The following is a 14,669-nucleotide window of genomic DNA, read 5'->3' as shown; positions in this document are numbered from 1 at the left end:
GTGAGGGGTGTTCAAGATCAGTCATGTTTTGGTGCTGAGAGCCGGTGGGGGATTCTTTCCTCTTGAGAGGAGCATGTGCTGGGCACGGCAGTTCCAGCCTGTGTCCGGCCTCGTCCGGCGGCGTCTTTCCAGATGCAGAGTTGTTTTTCCCGCGTGTGGTCATGTCGCGTTACGTGTAGTGTGTGTGTGCGCTCGGGGTGGAGCTGCACAAGCTCAGAGCGCTCCTGGTACTGCGGCCTCGCTGGGCCCCGCCCCACCGCGCCTCCCGCCACTACGGGCCGGCTCAGCCTTGCCGGCCGCCCGGCCGCCCGCTGCTCTCGGTCAGGGATCCCGCGCCGCGCCCGGCTCGGCACGGCCCGCTGCGGCAGCTCTCAGGCGGGAGCCAGGCCGGGGTGGGTCCGCGAGGCGGGGACGGGGCCGGGCCGGGCCGGGCCAGGGCGGTTCTGCGGGGCGAGACAGGACTGGGGCGAGATGGGGCCGGGCTAGTTCTACGGGGCGGGGCAGGGCTGTGTAGGGGGTGGGGGTGCCCCGTCTCCCGGCTTTCCGTGGCGAAAGTGGCCCTTGGGCGCGGGAGCGCTTCCGGGGCAGCGTCATCACCGTCACCCTCGCCGTCATCGTCGTGATCACCATCATCATGACAACGCTCCGCGCCTTCACGTGCGACGATCTCTTCCGATTCAACAACATGTGAGCGCCGGCTGTACCCTCTCCCTGCCCCCGAGCCCCTGCGCGCTTCCCCACCCCGCGGGGTCCTCGGGGCGCCCCGCCGGCCGGGCGGGCCGACCCCGTGGTGAGCGCCGCTCTCTCTTCCCCCACAGCAACCTGGACCCGCTGACCGAGACCGTATCCTTCCCGCCGGGGCAGGGGCGCGGGGCCGGGCGCGGGCGCGGGCGGCGCAGCCGTGGCGGCCGCAGTTGCTCCTTAACCGAGCGCCCAGTACGGGATTCCGTTCTACTTGCAGTACCTCGCCCACTGGCCCGAGTATTTCATCGTCGCCGAGGCGCCCGGCGGGGAGCTGATGGGTTACAGTGAGTGCCGGGTGTTCCGGCGGTAACGTCTCCCTTCGTTGCCTATTTCGGGGATTGTGACGCGGGAGCTTTTCTTACTCTTCGCGTTTACCAAATATCCAACATGGAAGAGGAACGTTGCGTTGCATCTTCCCGTTTCTTAAATGTCTTAGGGTATTATGCAGGACTCACGGCAGTAGCTTCCAGTTTGATGTTCCTAGCGCAGCTGTGGTAACATCCACCCGTATTTGGTGAATGGGTGTTTCTGTAATCTGGAATTAAGTCCCTACACTCCCTACACAGAGTCAGTAAAAGTGCTGGGTTTGCGTTTTGCATTGCCCTGTAAGGGAAAGCTTTGGGCCTGGATGTCATTTGCTGATTTGCTGTGTAATATTTGTGTTTTTCAGAAATCATGCCAAAGAGAACTGCCAGGAGGTGGGGTGGGGCAGAGTAATCTTTTTTGCAGGGACCCGAGAAATAAAGTATTTGACATACTAAAGCTGCAAGTATGCGTGCTATATAGAACATTTCTCTGTACCCACCACACTAGTTGCTTATTAGCAGTGACTGTGATACCTGTAAAAGCACATTGTGGATGTGTGAATGTTCATTAATAAACTCACATTGGATCAGCCCAGTGTGGAAAGGAGAGAAACTAGAAGGAAGCTCCCCAAAACACCATCCCCACCTCCACTTCTTTTTTTTTTCCCCTTCGACACGTCGTGTTTGCAGGGCCCTAGCTTTCTGTTTCCAGATTGGTGAAGCTTCCCAAGCTCTATTCCCCCATAATCTCCAGAAGTCCCCAGTAGTTGCTGGAATGGTAGTTTTGAGCTTCTAGCCCTCTGCTCCTCCATTATTTTAGTCAGATCTTAAATTTTGGTTCAGGGAAAGACTCATGAGAATTGCTTAAAATTTGCATTAGAAGCCACCTCAAGCAAGAATCTGCAAACTTGTTCAGTGTTTTTTTACACTAGTCAAGAAACTGTTGTAATATTTGAGCAAAATGACATTTTTAGTGGCCGCCGAATCATAGAGTGATAAGGTAGACACCCCTGTTTGAGCCTTTACCGTGACCATTGTAACATTTGTTTATCCATGGCGTATTCCTCTTGTGAAGTCGTCTGGCTGCGAGCAGTGCATTACTCCAAAGGCACTGCTGTGCTGATGCGCTCTGTATGTTCACAGTCATGGGCAAAGCCGAAGGCTCTGTGGCTAGGGAAGAATGGCATGGACATGTTACTGCTCTCTCTGTTGCACCAGAATTTCGACGTCTGGGTTTGGCTGCTAAATTGATGGAGCTCCTGGAAGAAATTTCAGAAAAGTGAGTAGTATGTCTAGTTTAAATTTATATTTTAAAGTAATATTTCTACAGACACCTGTCCCTGGTTTACATGCAGAATTTGGCTTTACGTAGTGTTCTGATTTTCTGAAATTCCTCATAGTTGGAGAAAAAGAGTTACGAAAGTTGCTTAGCAGTTTAAAATCTCACAGTTTTTCTGAAAGCTAACTTGCCAGAGTGAGGAGTACGTGGCCTGAATTCCAGTAGAGATACTGTGTAAAAGAACATTTCTTGACAGGAAAAGAGCTTTGTGAAATGTCACCACTGTTTCCTGTAGGGCCTCCAACATACTTGTTCAGTAATTGTGGGCTTTGTGCAATACCCTCAGGCACAATCTTGAACAAATTTTGTACTGCAGAGAGTATCTCAGCTTACTTGCCATTCCGTGTTTGGTTACTTGTACCTGAGAAAATTTAATTTAGTGTCAGATGAACCCACTGGGAAATGTCCTTAACTGATTCTGGTAGGGTAACCGTACTATGGTTGGTAAAATTGGAAAATAGTACCATGTTTTGAAAAAATTTGCCTTGTGAAGTTAAGGGGCTATCTCCTGTTAGGCAACTGGATTTTGTGACCGATTCCACTCCTCCTAATCCAAGCAATCTAAAACATGGATTTTTTTTTTTTAATCGTATCGTATGGATTTAGGCCTGTGGGGGTGTTTATCTTGTCCCGTTCTTTCTGTCCAAATTTCTGCACTCACTAACTGGTGTAGAAGGGCCGTGCAACAAAAATAAAATGAAATTTGTGTCTATATTTGAATTTTCCCTTGGTAAAGGAGTGTATCTGTTATTACATTGTGAAAGATGTTTGATTAGTGTACTACATCAGACTCACTTTGGTTTGATTACAATTTATGGGTTGTTATTTAGAAATACATTGACGTACGATTCCTTATTGTGGTTTTGTTTATTTGTTTGTTTGTTTTTTTCCTCCCCTGCTAAAGAAAGGGTGGATTTTTTGTCGATCTCTTTGTGAGAGTATCAAATCAGGTTGCTGTAAATATGTATAAGCAACTAGGCTACAGTGTGTACCGGACAGTCTTAGAGTACTACTCAGCTAGCAGTGGGGAGCCAGATGAAGATGCTTACGGTAAGTTCTTGTTCTGTCTCAAATTGAATGGAACGATTCTCACATTTAGGGTTCCTGGGCTTGTTTGTAAGAGTATTATTATTTTTTTTGGTATATGAAACAATTTCAGATAGCTGATTAGTGGGATTTTTGTATCCTCCTTTAGGTAACTTTTCCTACTTAAGATTATATCAGTTACAAAACTTAATCTTGCCATTTACGCATTTTGTAGCATCTCTGGCAAAATCAACTGCAAAACAAGAGTAAACGCAAAGGAATGGCAGTGCTTTCTTCCTTTCCTCCCATAACAGGGACTTGAAACTTCTTCACTGAGAGGGTGGTTGGTAACTGCAATGGTCTCTCTCCAGGGAAATGGTCATGACACCAAGCCCATCGAAGTTCAAGGAATATCGGGACAATGCTCCTAATCATACAGTATAGTTTTAGGTAGTTCTGTGCAGAGCAAGGTGTTGCATCCTTATAGGTCCCTTCCAATTTGAGGTAGTCATATGATTCTAGGAAATTTTCTTGATTCAAAATTACCTTATTTTAATGGAGAAGTCACTTAATATGGCTTTGTACGACTGTGTTACTATAACAACATTTTTTCCTTTTGCTATAGATATGAGAAAAGCTCTTTCCAGAGATACAGAGAAGAAATCAGTTATACCTCTGCCTCATCCTGTGAGGCCAGAAGACATCGAGTAACTTTAAGCTGTGGTTCCTATGCAATTTACTAAGTGTCAGGTTCCCTCTCCTATAACCCCCAATAGCTTACGGATAAGAAGTTTTAGGCTGAATGTTTTTCCCATAAAATACTAAAAAGCAATGTTGAGAAGCTGACTAACACTGCTTATATTGGTAATGGCTGTACACTGCCACACTTACTCTGTTATTTTTCCTTTCACATACTGGAGATTTGGAGACTCTGTGTGGTCTTGTCTTGGTTTTTTGTCAAACCAAAATACCTGAATTCAGTAATAGTAAAAACTCTTCAAATGCATTTATTTGTGACCACTGAAAATGCTGTACTGTTTTCTCTGTGTGTCCCAGCTCGCCAGGGAGTGCAGGGCAGGAGGAGGCTGGCAGCCGCAGAAAGCGAACCAGCACTTCCTGTCCTTGTGTTTACGGGGGATGAGCTGCACCCTGCGGTGTCCTGCCCATGGCACGCAGCACACTCCGCAGCGTCCAGAGGTCAGGGAAGCTCAACCGGAGGGCCACACACAGCCCCGTTGCATGGCTATCCTCCACAAGCCTTCCAGCCCCCAGCAGGGCAGCCTTCAGAGGCCATCATTTCCCAACAGGCTCCTTGCCCTTCCCAGAGGTCCTGGCCAGCACAGGACCCTCCACTACTGTGTTCTCTGCTGGCACCAGAAGCAGAGCTGCAGCCGGGGCAGTGCGATGGCCAAGGCTGCTGCTGTGGCAGAGAATGGCGTGGCAAAGCCAACAGCCAGAAAGCCTTCCTGGCCGGAGCACCTCTCCAGTGTGGAACACCAGTGCCTTTGGGCTCGGGGCTGGAGGTGCCACTAGGCCTTTTCTGCTACCGAAGGCGGCTGTCCCGGAGAACTGCTCCCAGGCAGCAGCTGAGCCTGGGGGTGCACCGCAGGCACGGGCACGACTGGAGCCCTTGGCGGGTCGCCTGGGACCGGTGCCACGTCCCACTCCTTCCCAGCAGTTCCAGGTGGGCCGGGCAGCGAGAAGGTGCTGCCTTCCGGCTACAGGACTCGTGGCACAGTTTGGGGGAGCCAGGGATGGAGCAGCGCCAGGCCAGCACTTCCATCTGGCACAAGATGGAGCTGTCTCCCAGTCGGGTCTCCTCTGCAAAACACACATCCCCGGGATGGGAACACAGTGATGGGCACTGGGATGCCCAGGTAGTGCTTGGATGAGCACAGATAAAGCTCTGCCCTCGGTGGGCTGCTCTGAACAGGCACCCTGAGATCCTTCGCCCCAGACAGACCCCACCAGCACCCCAAAAATACCCCAAGAAACCAGCTGGGACTAGGGAATGTCAGCACATTGTCTCTGAGGAGGGGCTCAGTCAGCAATTCCCAGGGCTAACCTCTCAGAGCTCCTACACACTCACCCAGGTGTGTCTGAATCCCTTCCTTTCCAGCCTGAGGATATCACGCAAGAGCAGTTATTAAAGCCAAGGGAATCTTACCTCACAAAAATTAGATCCCAAGCAACAGCCCTTGGAGATGCTGTAAAATAAAAGGTTAAAGTCTGATACAGTTTTGTTTGGATTAAGCTTTGAGTTTTTCAGGGATCCAACCAGAACTGCAGAACCTTAGGGAAGGTTTTAACAGGCAAGTCAGACTTGAGGTGCCCTGAAGGTGGGTATGTGCATCCCTTTCCTCAGGGAAAAGAACTTCCAGAGGCCACTCCTCAGGCTCTGAAATGAAATCAGCTTTCTGGGCTGGGAGCATGCCCAGCTACCACCTTCTCCTGCTTTAAAACACCCATTGGAGCTCGACCTCAGGGTGGGTGAAAATCAGCTGAATTCCAGGGAACTTGGTCAAGACCCCCACAAGAACATCAGTGGGGCTGGGGGACAAGGGTTATAAATAGAAAATTCTATGGAATATAAACCTGTCTTTGTCCTGATCCCACTGATCTTCCTTGGGACCTTTTCTGACAAAGCTGGTGTTAAACGGCAGTTCCGCATGGGGACAGGAATACTCCCTGTGAGGCACTGTGAGGCTATTCCAGGAGGAATTCAGCATGGAAGTCAAGGCTATAGGTATAATTCATCTAAACTAGGAAAGCCGATACTGAAACCCAAATCTTGCCACCACACAGAGAACGATCTTCGTGCTGCTGTGTCAGCCAAAACCCCTGGGCTGGGAAATTCTGGCAGTCGGATGGAATTATATAAATCACAGCAACCAGCATCACCTAAAGGGACAATCCAAGTCCCAGACAATTCCTTTTGCCTTTCCATAGGGACAGTGATCTTTATTTTGGCCTGTTCTCTCATGGTTAACTTTGGGGTTCCAGTTTGTGCCAGTTTAGGTTCTGTGACTCCACCCACAGTGCAGAGATTTGGGGCTGTGCTTCTCTACTTCCAGCAGGTTCTGGTAGGAGCCATATACTCCCATAATCACATAAAGGTGAATTCTGCACAAGCCAGTCCCCCATTCCCTTTCCTGTTGGGGAGGATGAAAGTTTGGTAAGAAAGCTTCACAGGTATGTAGGCTTGGCAGAAAGATCTGTGAATGTAGAAACTGGGGATGAGGTAGAAATGGAAGCAAGTTTTGGTATAGAATAAAAGATGTTTTGCTGAAACAGTGATCGATGAGTAACTGAGAAGGCAAAGGTTGGAGATGAGTTGGAAGGAGATTTCTAGGAGTAGGACAAAGGTATGTGACTACAAAGACATGTTTTTCACCAAGTAAATAAGTCTCAAGAAGAGCGTAAGTAAATAGAAAACATGTCTTCACCAAAAAGAGAGATATGGCAGCCAAACAAGAAATGTTGATGTAGCAAGAAGAAGAAAGGTCTGAGAATTTTCTACTGTAAGCTTAAATTGTAACTTACTTACTCTTGTGATTGGATAATAATGACTATAATATGGTGATGGTAGTAGTTATGATAGGCTATAGGCAAATGTAAAGGTGTTGTTATGTGTTAAGATACTCTGCAAAGAAAAGTATATAATGCTTTGTAACTTGAACAGAAAGTGGCTTCAGGTATGCCTACAGCTGGAGCTGGCAGCTGTAGAGCTGGCTCTGGATACCCACTCCCTGAAATGCTGTAACTTCGCCTATGCAATAAACAGCTTTCATGAGAGCCGCCTGAAGTCCGGACATCCTTCGTGAAACTTTCTCCTATAAATTGGCGCCCGCGTTTTAGAGGGGCAAAAAGGGATTTTTTCCGCATATAGGAGACTTCTCGGTGAACGTGTAGTCGGTCGCTGAAACGAAGTGACCTGAGGAGCTGCAAACGAGACGCCTGAAAGGAAAGCGTGTGCAGCTGCTAACGAGAGGAGATGCCTGAAAGGAAGGCGCGTGGAGGCCGGACGGACACTGCGACGGGTCAGAGCCTGGACCGGACCTCAACGAGAGACACCTGCCGCGACGGGCCGGCAAAGGTGAGCACCGAGTAATCCAGTCATGGGTCAGCATGTGTCTGCCCAACAGAAGGATGTCTATCAGCACCTAAAACCTCTCATTAAGTCCCGTCCAACTAAATTGGCAAAAAAAGAACTGAAAGATCTCATAGCATGGACTGTGACCCACGTCCCAATCGCTGACTCTAAAGCAGTCTACACCAGAGACTTTTGGGACTCAGTGGGAATCAAATTATTTAATGCCATATCACGCCGGGACAAGAGAACCGCAAAACTCATCCCGGCTTGTGCAGCGTGAGTGGAAATATTCGCCGTCCCCCCCCCCCCCCCCCCCCCCCACCGCCGCGCAGCTCCGCCCGCCCCTCGCCCGTCGCCGCCTCGATCGGCCGTGCCGGAGTCACGGAGCCAGTCCCCCGCGGCTCCACCGCCTCCTCGCCCGCCACCACGGAGATCGGCCGTGCCATCACCGCCCCCGCCGGGGTCCCCCGGCACCGTGCAGTCGTATCCCGACACCGTGCAGCTGTATCCCTCCGCCGCCAAGCCGTATCCCTCCGCGCAGCGCAGCCTCGCCTCAGAAGCCGCGAGCAGGGGGGGAACGGATGGGAATTATGCAGCTCTAGTGGCAAGGGAGACGGAGAGCCGCTCTGCCAGAGCTGGTGCTTTAAATCTAACACAGGTAAACCCTGAAAAGCAGCCAGATTTGTTTGCAATGAGCCCCAGAGTCCCGCCAGCGAGCGGCGGGGATCTTGCGACCCAGAAAGAGAAAACGAGGTCTGAGAGTTTGTCAGCGCTACCTTCTGAATCAAAAAATCCTCCAAAGTGCTCAGATTCTTCTCAATTAACAGATTGGCATGAAATAAGACGCCAAATCTGTAAAGATGAAAGTCTTAGTCTATTAACTAAGCCTGTGATAGCTAGCCAACAGCCTGACAGTCCTAAAACGTGGGTTCCCATCCCCACTTTCCAAATTAAAGAACTAAGAAGAGCTGTAAGATACAGTGGTATTTGCTCACCGTATCTTAAACAACTGCTAAAAAGTACCCTAAAAAGAACACATCAAACTTTAAAACGCATTTTAGATCAACAGAAAGGGGGAGAAGCCCAGGCTACACCTCAAAGAAGGTTGAATAAAGCCTTGTATGTTTATAATTTCTTGAACAGCTCTGCAGAAGAGCCTGACCCCCTCATTTACAGATATTTCTTGAACAACAAAAAAGCAAAATTGAAAGAACACCCCCCAGTTTTAATTAAGAATTTAGAAGCAGGAAAAATATAAAGACCATATGATCTTATAACATGGGGAAAGGGATTTGCATGTCTCTCCACAGGTGAAGGAATCAAGTGGATTCCGGCAAAGAACATGAAGCCGTACATTGTACAGTGACATGGCTTAGCTCTGCGTGCCATGCAGGAGTTCAGTGCAGGAAGTACATACTTGTACATACTTGTATTGCATAAGTGCAAGTGAAACCAAAATGTAGTGGCAGGATTGCAGTTAAGTTGCCGCTTTTTTAATTGAAAAACCCCTAGGAGCCTGCACAAGTCTGTGGTGTAGAATTGTCACCTTTGTACATTACCAGGAATGCAAAGATAGTAACAGCTGACCTGATGGTCACTGGAGCATGGGAGAAATTAAAGAATATCTGCTTTGGTTTTTTTTCTGTCAGATTCATGAGACAATTGAGTCCATAAATCAGCTGAAAATACAACGTGATTTTATGCTGAGTTTCTCCAAGGATCCTAAAGGATACATCCAAGACCTTCTCCAGTCCCAAAGTAGGGATCTTAAGGTGAGCTAAGGTTTGAAAAAGAATGAATAGTGGAAACAGAATGGAAGAATTTTATCTAAATGTACATAGAATGTATAGCAAAACGTCTAGGATGGATAATTGGTGGAAGACAGACAATGAGTGTACTACTGCAATCCCTGAGTAGACAGTATGCAGGAAAGACAGTTTAGGTCGTATTCTGGTTCCAGTAGAACAGTGGTGCTTCATGGGAGTGGTAGGTCAGCTTGTGGCCAGACAGTAAGCTCAAAATGCAGGGCTTTGTTGTTGTATTCTGTAAATTGAAAGCTGTGTAAAACTCAGCAGGAGCATCCTATAGTACAAGAACACAATTTGGGTGTTTTGATGATTCATAATTTAATCTATCAGCTGTCCTTGACCTTATCTTTGAGATATGTAAGAAATGGAATGCAAAGAAGTTCAGTTGTTTCTTTCATACCTTGCAGTAGAAATATCTGCTCACAAATAAAATATAGAGAATGGTCTAAGAATTAATAACAGCACCGTAGCAGGAGGAGCCGCTTCCTCAGGATAAAATGAGCTGCACCGAGGGGCAGCTGGGGCACGGGTGCTGCTTCAAAGGTGTCATGGCAAAGGTCGCATCTGTGAAGGGAATAAAATAGAATGGTCGAAAATGCTTTAATAGTACTGCTGCAGAAGAAGTGGCCGCTGCCCCGTGTCACTAAAAGAGCTGCACCGCGGGACCATCGGGGCAGCGCTGCTGGTTAAAAAGAGCAGCACGGGAAAGGCTGGGAAGTGTGAGCGGAATAAAATATTGACAATGGTCTAAGAAATATTCAAAAGGTACTGCAGCAGGAGTGGCCGCTGCCCCGTGTCACTAAAAGAGCTGCACCGGTGGACCCACGGCGGTCCCATGCTGCCAGTATGGCCCCAGTGCCCTCCCAGCACACCCAGTATGGCCTCAGTGACATCCCAGTGCTCTCAGTATGGCCTCAGTGACCTCCCAGTATGGCCTCAGTGCCCTCCCAGTGCTCCCAGTATGGCCTCAGTGACCTCCCAGTGCTCCCAGTATGGCCCCAGTGCTCCAAGTATGTCCTCAGTGCTCTCCTCCCAGTTCTCCCAGTATGGGCGCCAGTGCCCTCACAGAGCTCCCAGTAAGGCCCCAGTGCCCTCACTGCTTCGGCAGAGAGCCAAAGGCGCACCTCTACAGCCAAAAGATCGGCTTTAAAAGTACATCGCTTATTTTTATTCATCACCATCATGCATCATTCATTAATTCTTTGGAGTTGCTGAGTATCATCTTATCAGTCTTATCTTTTTCCTTGGCTCCATTCCGTCTGGTTTCGGGTTCTTTTCTTCTGGTAAGATTTTTCAGGAATGCGAAGACCCCCTCCCCATCCTTCCCAAACTGAGCACCCAAACTGCAGACATTCTACAGCATTACATCACAGAACCCAGGCAAAGCTTTTCTCACATTAAGGACCATGAAAAAATCAACATCACAATCCATTCCTAACAATGATGGAACATGCAAAAAGCCAACATCACAATCCCGTTCAGAACAGAGGGATCGGCGGTGATGCGGCCCGCCCGCGGAGGGCTCAGCGATTATGCGCATGCGCAGGCGGAGTGATCCGCCAGGAGGGACTATTTGTGATGCGGTCCTGCCCGCGGAGGGATCGGCGGTGATGCCTCCCCGCCCGCGCATGCGCACTGATCCGCGCACCCGCGGCCATCTGCGCACGCACAAGGATCCTCGCACGCGCAGCTGCCAAAACGAGCTTCACTCTAGAATTTGAAGGAAAGTTGAAGAAAAGGGACGGTTTAATAAAAGTTGAAGGAAATCAGGAGACAGCAGCACAAAGGGCGCTACGGCCGGGTGCTTCGCACAGAGACAAAGGCGCACCTTTACAGCCAAAAGATCGCCTTTAACAGCGAGCTCCCGCAGCCAGCTCACAATCCCAGCCCGCCTTCCCGGGCAGGGTTTCTTTCGGACCAGGGCTGCATTTCCATCCCCCGCTCTGGGAGTCACCAGGTGCGTTAGGAGCGAGCCGATCCCGCTCCCTGAGACACAAGGGCTTGCTCGAGGAGACTGTTCCTGTTCCTCTGTTCCAGCCACTCTGCTCTCCCCAAAACACCATTTCCTCGGAGCTCCTCTGAAACTGCATTTCCATGGACCCAGGGCTCCAGAAGCTGCAGAGTCGTGCAATGGGGTTTTTTTGGGAAGGGACCTTAAGCTCTTGCAGTTCCACCTCTGTCATGAGAATTTCAGGGCTCTAAGACTCACAGAACGATTTGGGGTTGGAAAGACCTTAAAGCTCATCCAGTGCCAGCGCTGCCACGGGCAGGGACACCTCCCACTGTCCCGGGCTGCTCCCAGCCCCAGTGTCCAGCCTGGCCTGGAACATTCCAGGGGATTCAGGAGCAAATCCCCCCTCTCTGGGCAGACAGAATGAGCTAAACCTGGCTATTCCTGAGGGAGTGATGGCAGCACAGCCGAGTCCTGCATCCCTGATTCCCACTGGGACTCTCCATGTCCTTCCTGCTGTGGGACCCAGGAGTTGCAGTAGGATTTTTGTGTTTGGTGCTGCATTCCCAGCACAGCAGAACCTGTCACCCACGGAAACACGGCCAGCGTGACAAGTTTTTGCTCCCTTTCTGCTTTGTTTTTGCTGTGTTTTGTTTCTCTCGACAGCTGGTTTAGAACTTCTGTGTTGCTGTTTAGACATCAAGCTTTGGGGCTAAGGTTTTTTTTATTCCCAGGTGCTTGCTGGCAGTAAAAATACACTTCACATCTGCAGTGTGTGCACGTGGCTTGGGCTGTGGATTCTGGGGCAAAAAAAATTCAGGAATCAGGGAAAGAAAGAGATGGAAAAGAGAAAGAGAAAGGGAATGTGAAGGGAAAGGGAAAGGGAAAGAAAGAGGTGGAAGAGAGAAAGGGAAAGAAAAAAGTGAGGAAGAGGAAAAGGGAAGAGCAGGTGGTAAAAAGTGATGCTTGAATGTTATAGAATCTCATTTAAATTAAATTCGAAGTTTCTGTTTGCTCTAGAGATGGAACCAAGGATAACAAATGGTGCCAGGTGATATGAGGGGAACAGGATTTTCTGAGTGATCCCAAATGAACTGGATCAAATAATGGAGGAGGGAGGCAGTTTAGGGGACCCTTGATACCCCCAGAAACTCCTCCAGGAGGAGGAAAAAATCCAGACTAAATCAGCCCTGGGATGTTCCAGGGCGTTCCTGCCTCAGCTCTGTCCCACTGCTCTGCTCTGGGCTGTGGGATTGGACACAACCAGCGCTGCAGCACCTGGGGACTCACTGAAAAAGGGGTTTTTTCACTAAAAACCAGTGAACCAGCAGTGTTGGGGAAGATGAAACAGGAAAGCCTTGTAAATATGACTGCCTGACAAAAGATTTTGGGAATATGAAAATTACAGGCAACATCGAAATGAAAGCCACTTTTGAAATACCAAGTCTTAGTTACTGAACAACTGGAAAACAATGGTATGGCCGACTGAAGTAATCCCCTCTTGATGGAACAATACCCTCTGCTTGCAAACAGGTCCAAGGGTCAGAGCAGACCCTACTAGCTCAGCAGAAGGGGTCCAAAGAGTAGTTTTTAGAAGTTAAGATGTAACACTCTATGGTAATATAAGAACTCTTATAGGCTGTATGTAAATACTATAGGATTTGTATCTTGTATTAGATTGGTTAGTGACAATTAGAATATTCAGTACAGAAGATGATTTATTGTATTGTAACCAGGACTTCAGACATTCACACTTCAATTCTCACTTCCATTCTCTCTTCTCTTCCACTCCTTTCCTTACTCCTGCTCTTACTTCCACTCTCGCTCTTACACCCTCTCTCTCTCTCTCTCTCTCCTGCTTGCTCTCTTGGGCCTGCTCAGAGCTGAGTCTGGCAGCTCTGAGCAGTGCCCCTATACCCAAGCTTTTTACAATAAACCGACTGTGTCCCAAGACCTGCCTATAGAGATCTCTCCGTCTCCCATCCGTCCCGACTGAACCCGCCAGAAACCTACACAGCAGTGAACGGCAAAAATGGACAATTTCCGTTCCTGTCTCCGGGAAAAGCAGCAGGGATCAGGCCGGGGAGGAGGTCGCTGGCTCCGGGAAGGGATTTTTCCAAGCCGGGAATGAGCGCGGGCAGCAGAAGGAAGAAGCTCTGCAGGAGCTGCCGCGCCGCCTCAGACACGGAGGGGCTGCGCTGCCCGAGCGGGAAGCGGCGGGAGCAGCGGGAACAAACGCGGGCACGGGGAGCACCGGGAGCGGCGGGAGCAGCGGGAACAGCGCGGGCACGGGGAGCACCGGGAGCGGCGGGAGCAGCGGGAACAGCGCGGGCACGGGGAGCACCGGGAGCAGCGGGAACAGCGCGGGCACGGGGAGCACCGGGAGCAGCGGGAACAGCGCGGCAGGGAGCGGGAGCGGGAGCGGGAACAGCGCGGGCACGGGGCACGGGAGCGGCGGGAAGCGGGAACAGCGGGCACGGGAGCACGGAGCGGCGGGAGCAGCGGGCACCGCGGGCACGGGAGCGGCGGGAGCAGCGGGAGCGGCGGAGCAGCGGGAGCGGGAGCAGCGCTGCTCCGGGCGCGCAGTGCGCAGGCGCGGGGCCAGAAGCGACCAAGGGCAGGCGGCGGCGCGGCGGTGACGTCCAGGGGCTGTGAGGGGGCCTCGGTCCGGGCAGAGGAGCCGCGGGAACCGGGAGCGCTTTTGGGGTCGGGACTTGGGCCGGGGGGTCCCGGGGGCCACGCGGTGTCTTTGGTGGCCTTTAGGAGGGTCAAAGGAAAGAGTCTCCGGTTGTGGGTGAAAAATCTCCGTTGAGGGACACCCCGTGGAAGAGGCTGGCGCTGTGCTCGTGCCGGGTGAGTGTTCCAGGCTGGATCTGGTTGAGGGATGTGGGAGAGGCGGCCGCGATCCTGTCCGTGTCCTGGAGCTGGAGGTCCGGCCGCGGAGGTGTGAAAAACACTTACGGAGTTCTATTGGACTCAAGCTCCTGCCTTTCCCTGGCCATTACTCTGTCATCAGAGGCCCTCCACAGACCCAGCAGTTGGTTACATTCGGCTCCTTACCTATCCTTTCCCCTAATTCCACAAACAGATTTTTTTTCTCAATTTTGAGATTTCATTTTTTTAATTGTTGTTTGAGTTTCAACTACATGTCTTGAACTGGGTCGATACAGAGTTAGATTGTTGTGCTGGCTTTGCCTCTTTATTTACTAGTTGTTCTTTTACTAAGCTTGAGACTTTATTCCCAACAATAGATGCGAAACAAACCCATCTCTCCCCTTTTGGACATTTACTTCCCAACCTGCTCCCACTCATTCCTAGGTTTTCTACAGTCCAGTACTTTTCCCATTTTGCATCCAGTTTTTCTACTTTGGATGGGTTGTAACAGAGACTGTTGACATGGGTA

At 50.2% G+C, this 14,669-nt stretch overlaps 1 protein-coding gene across 1 annotated transcript; it reads left to right on the top strand.

Moving 5' to 3' along the window:
• The first annotated feature begins 497 nt into the window (after positions 1–497).
• Positions 498–4,420, top strand: NAA20 (N-alpha-acetyltransferase 20, NatB catalytic subunit). The gene is made up of 6 exons (XM_039556114.1): positions 498–687; positions 819–843; positions 938–1,028; positions 2,193–2,328; positions 3,293–3,438; positions 4,040–4,420. The coding sequence occupies exons 1-6, from the start codon at positions 635–637 to the stop codon at positions 4,123–4,125; spliced, it is 537 nt and encodes a 178-aa protein (XP_039412048.1). The 5' UTR covers positions 498–634; the 3' UTR covers positions 4,126–4,420.
• Positions 4,421–14,669: the final 10,249 nt, after the last annotated feature.

The sequence above is a fragment of the Corvus cornix genome, chromosome 8 (assembly GCF_000738735.6).
Source record: "Corvus cornix cornix isolate S_Up_H32 chromosome 8, ASM73873v5, whole genome shotgun sequence".
Taxonomy (NCBI): domain Eukaryota; kingdom Metazoa; phylum Chordata; class Aves; order Passeriformes; family Corvidae; genus Corvus; species Corvus cornix.
This window is presented reverse-complemented; position numbering and strand designations above follow the sequence as displayed.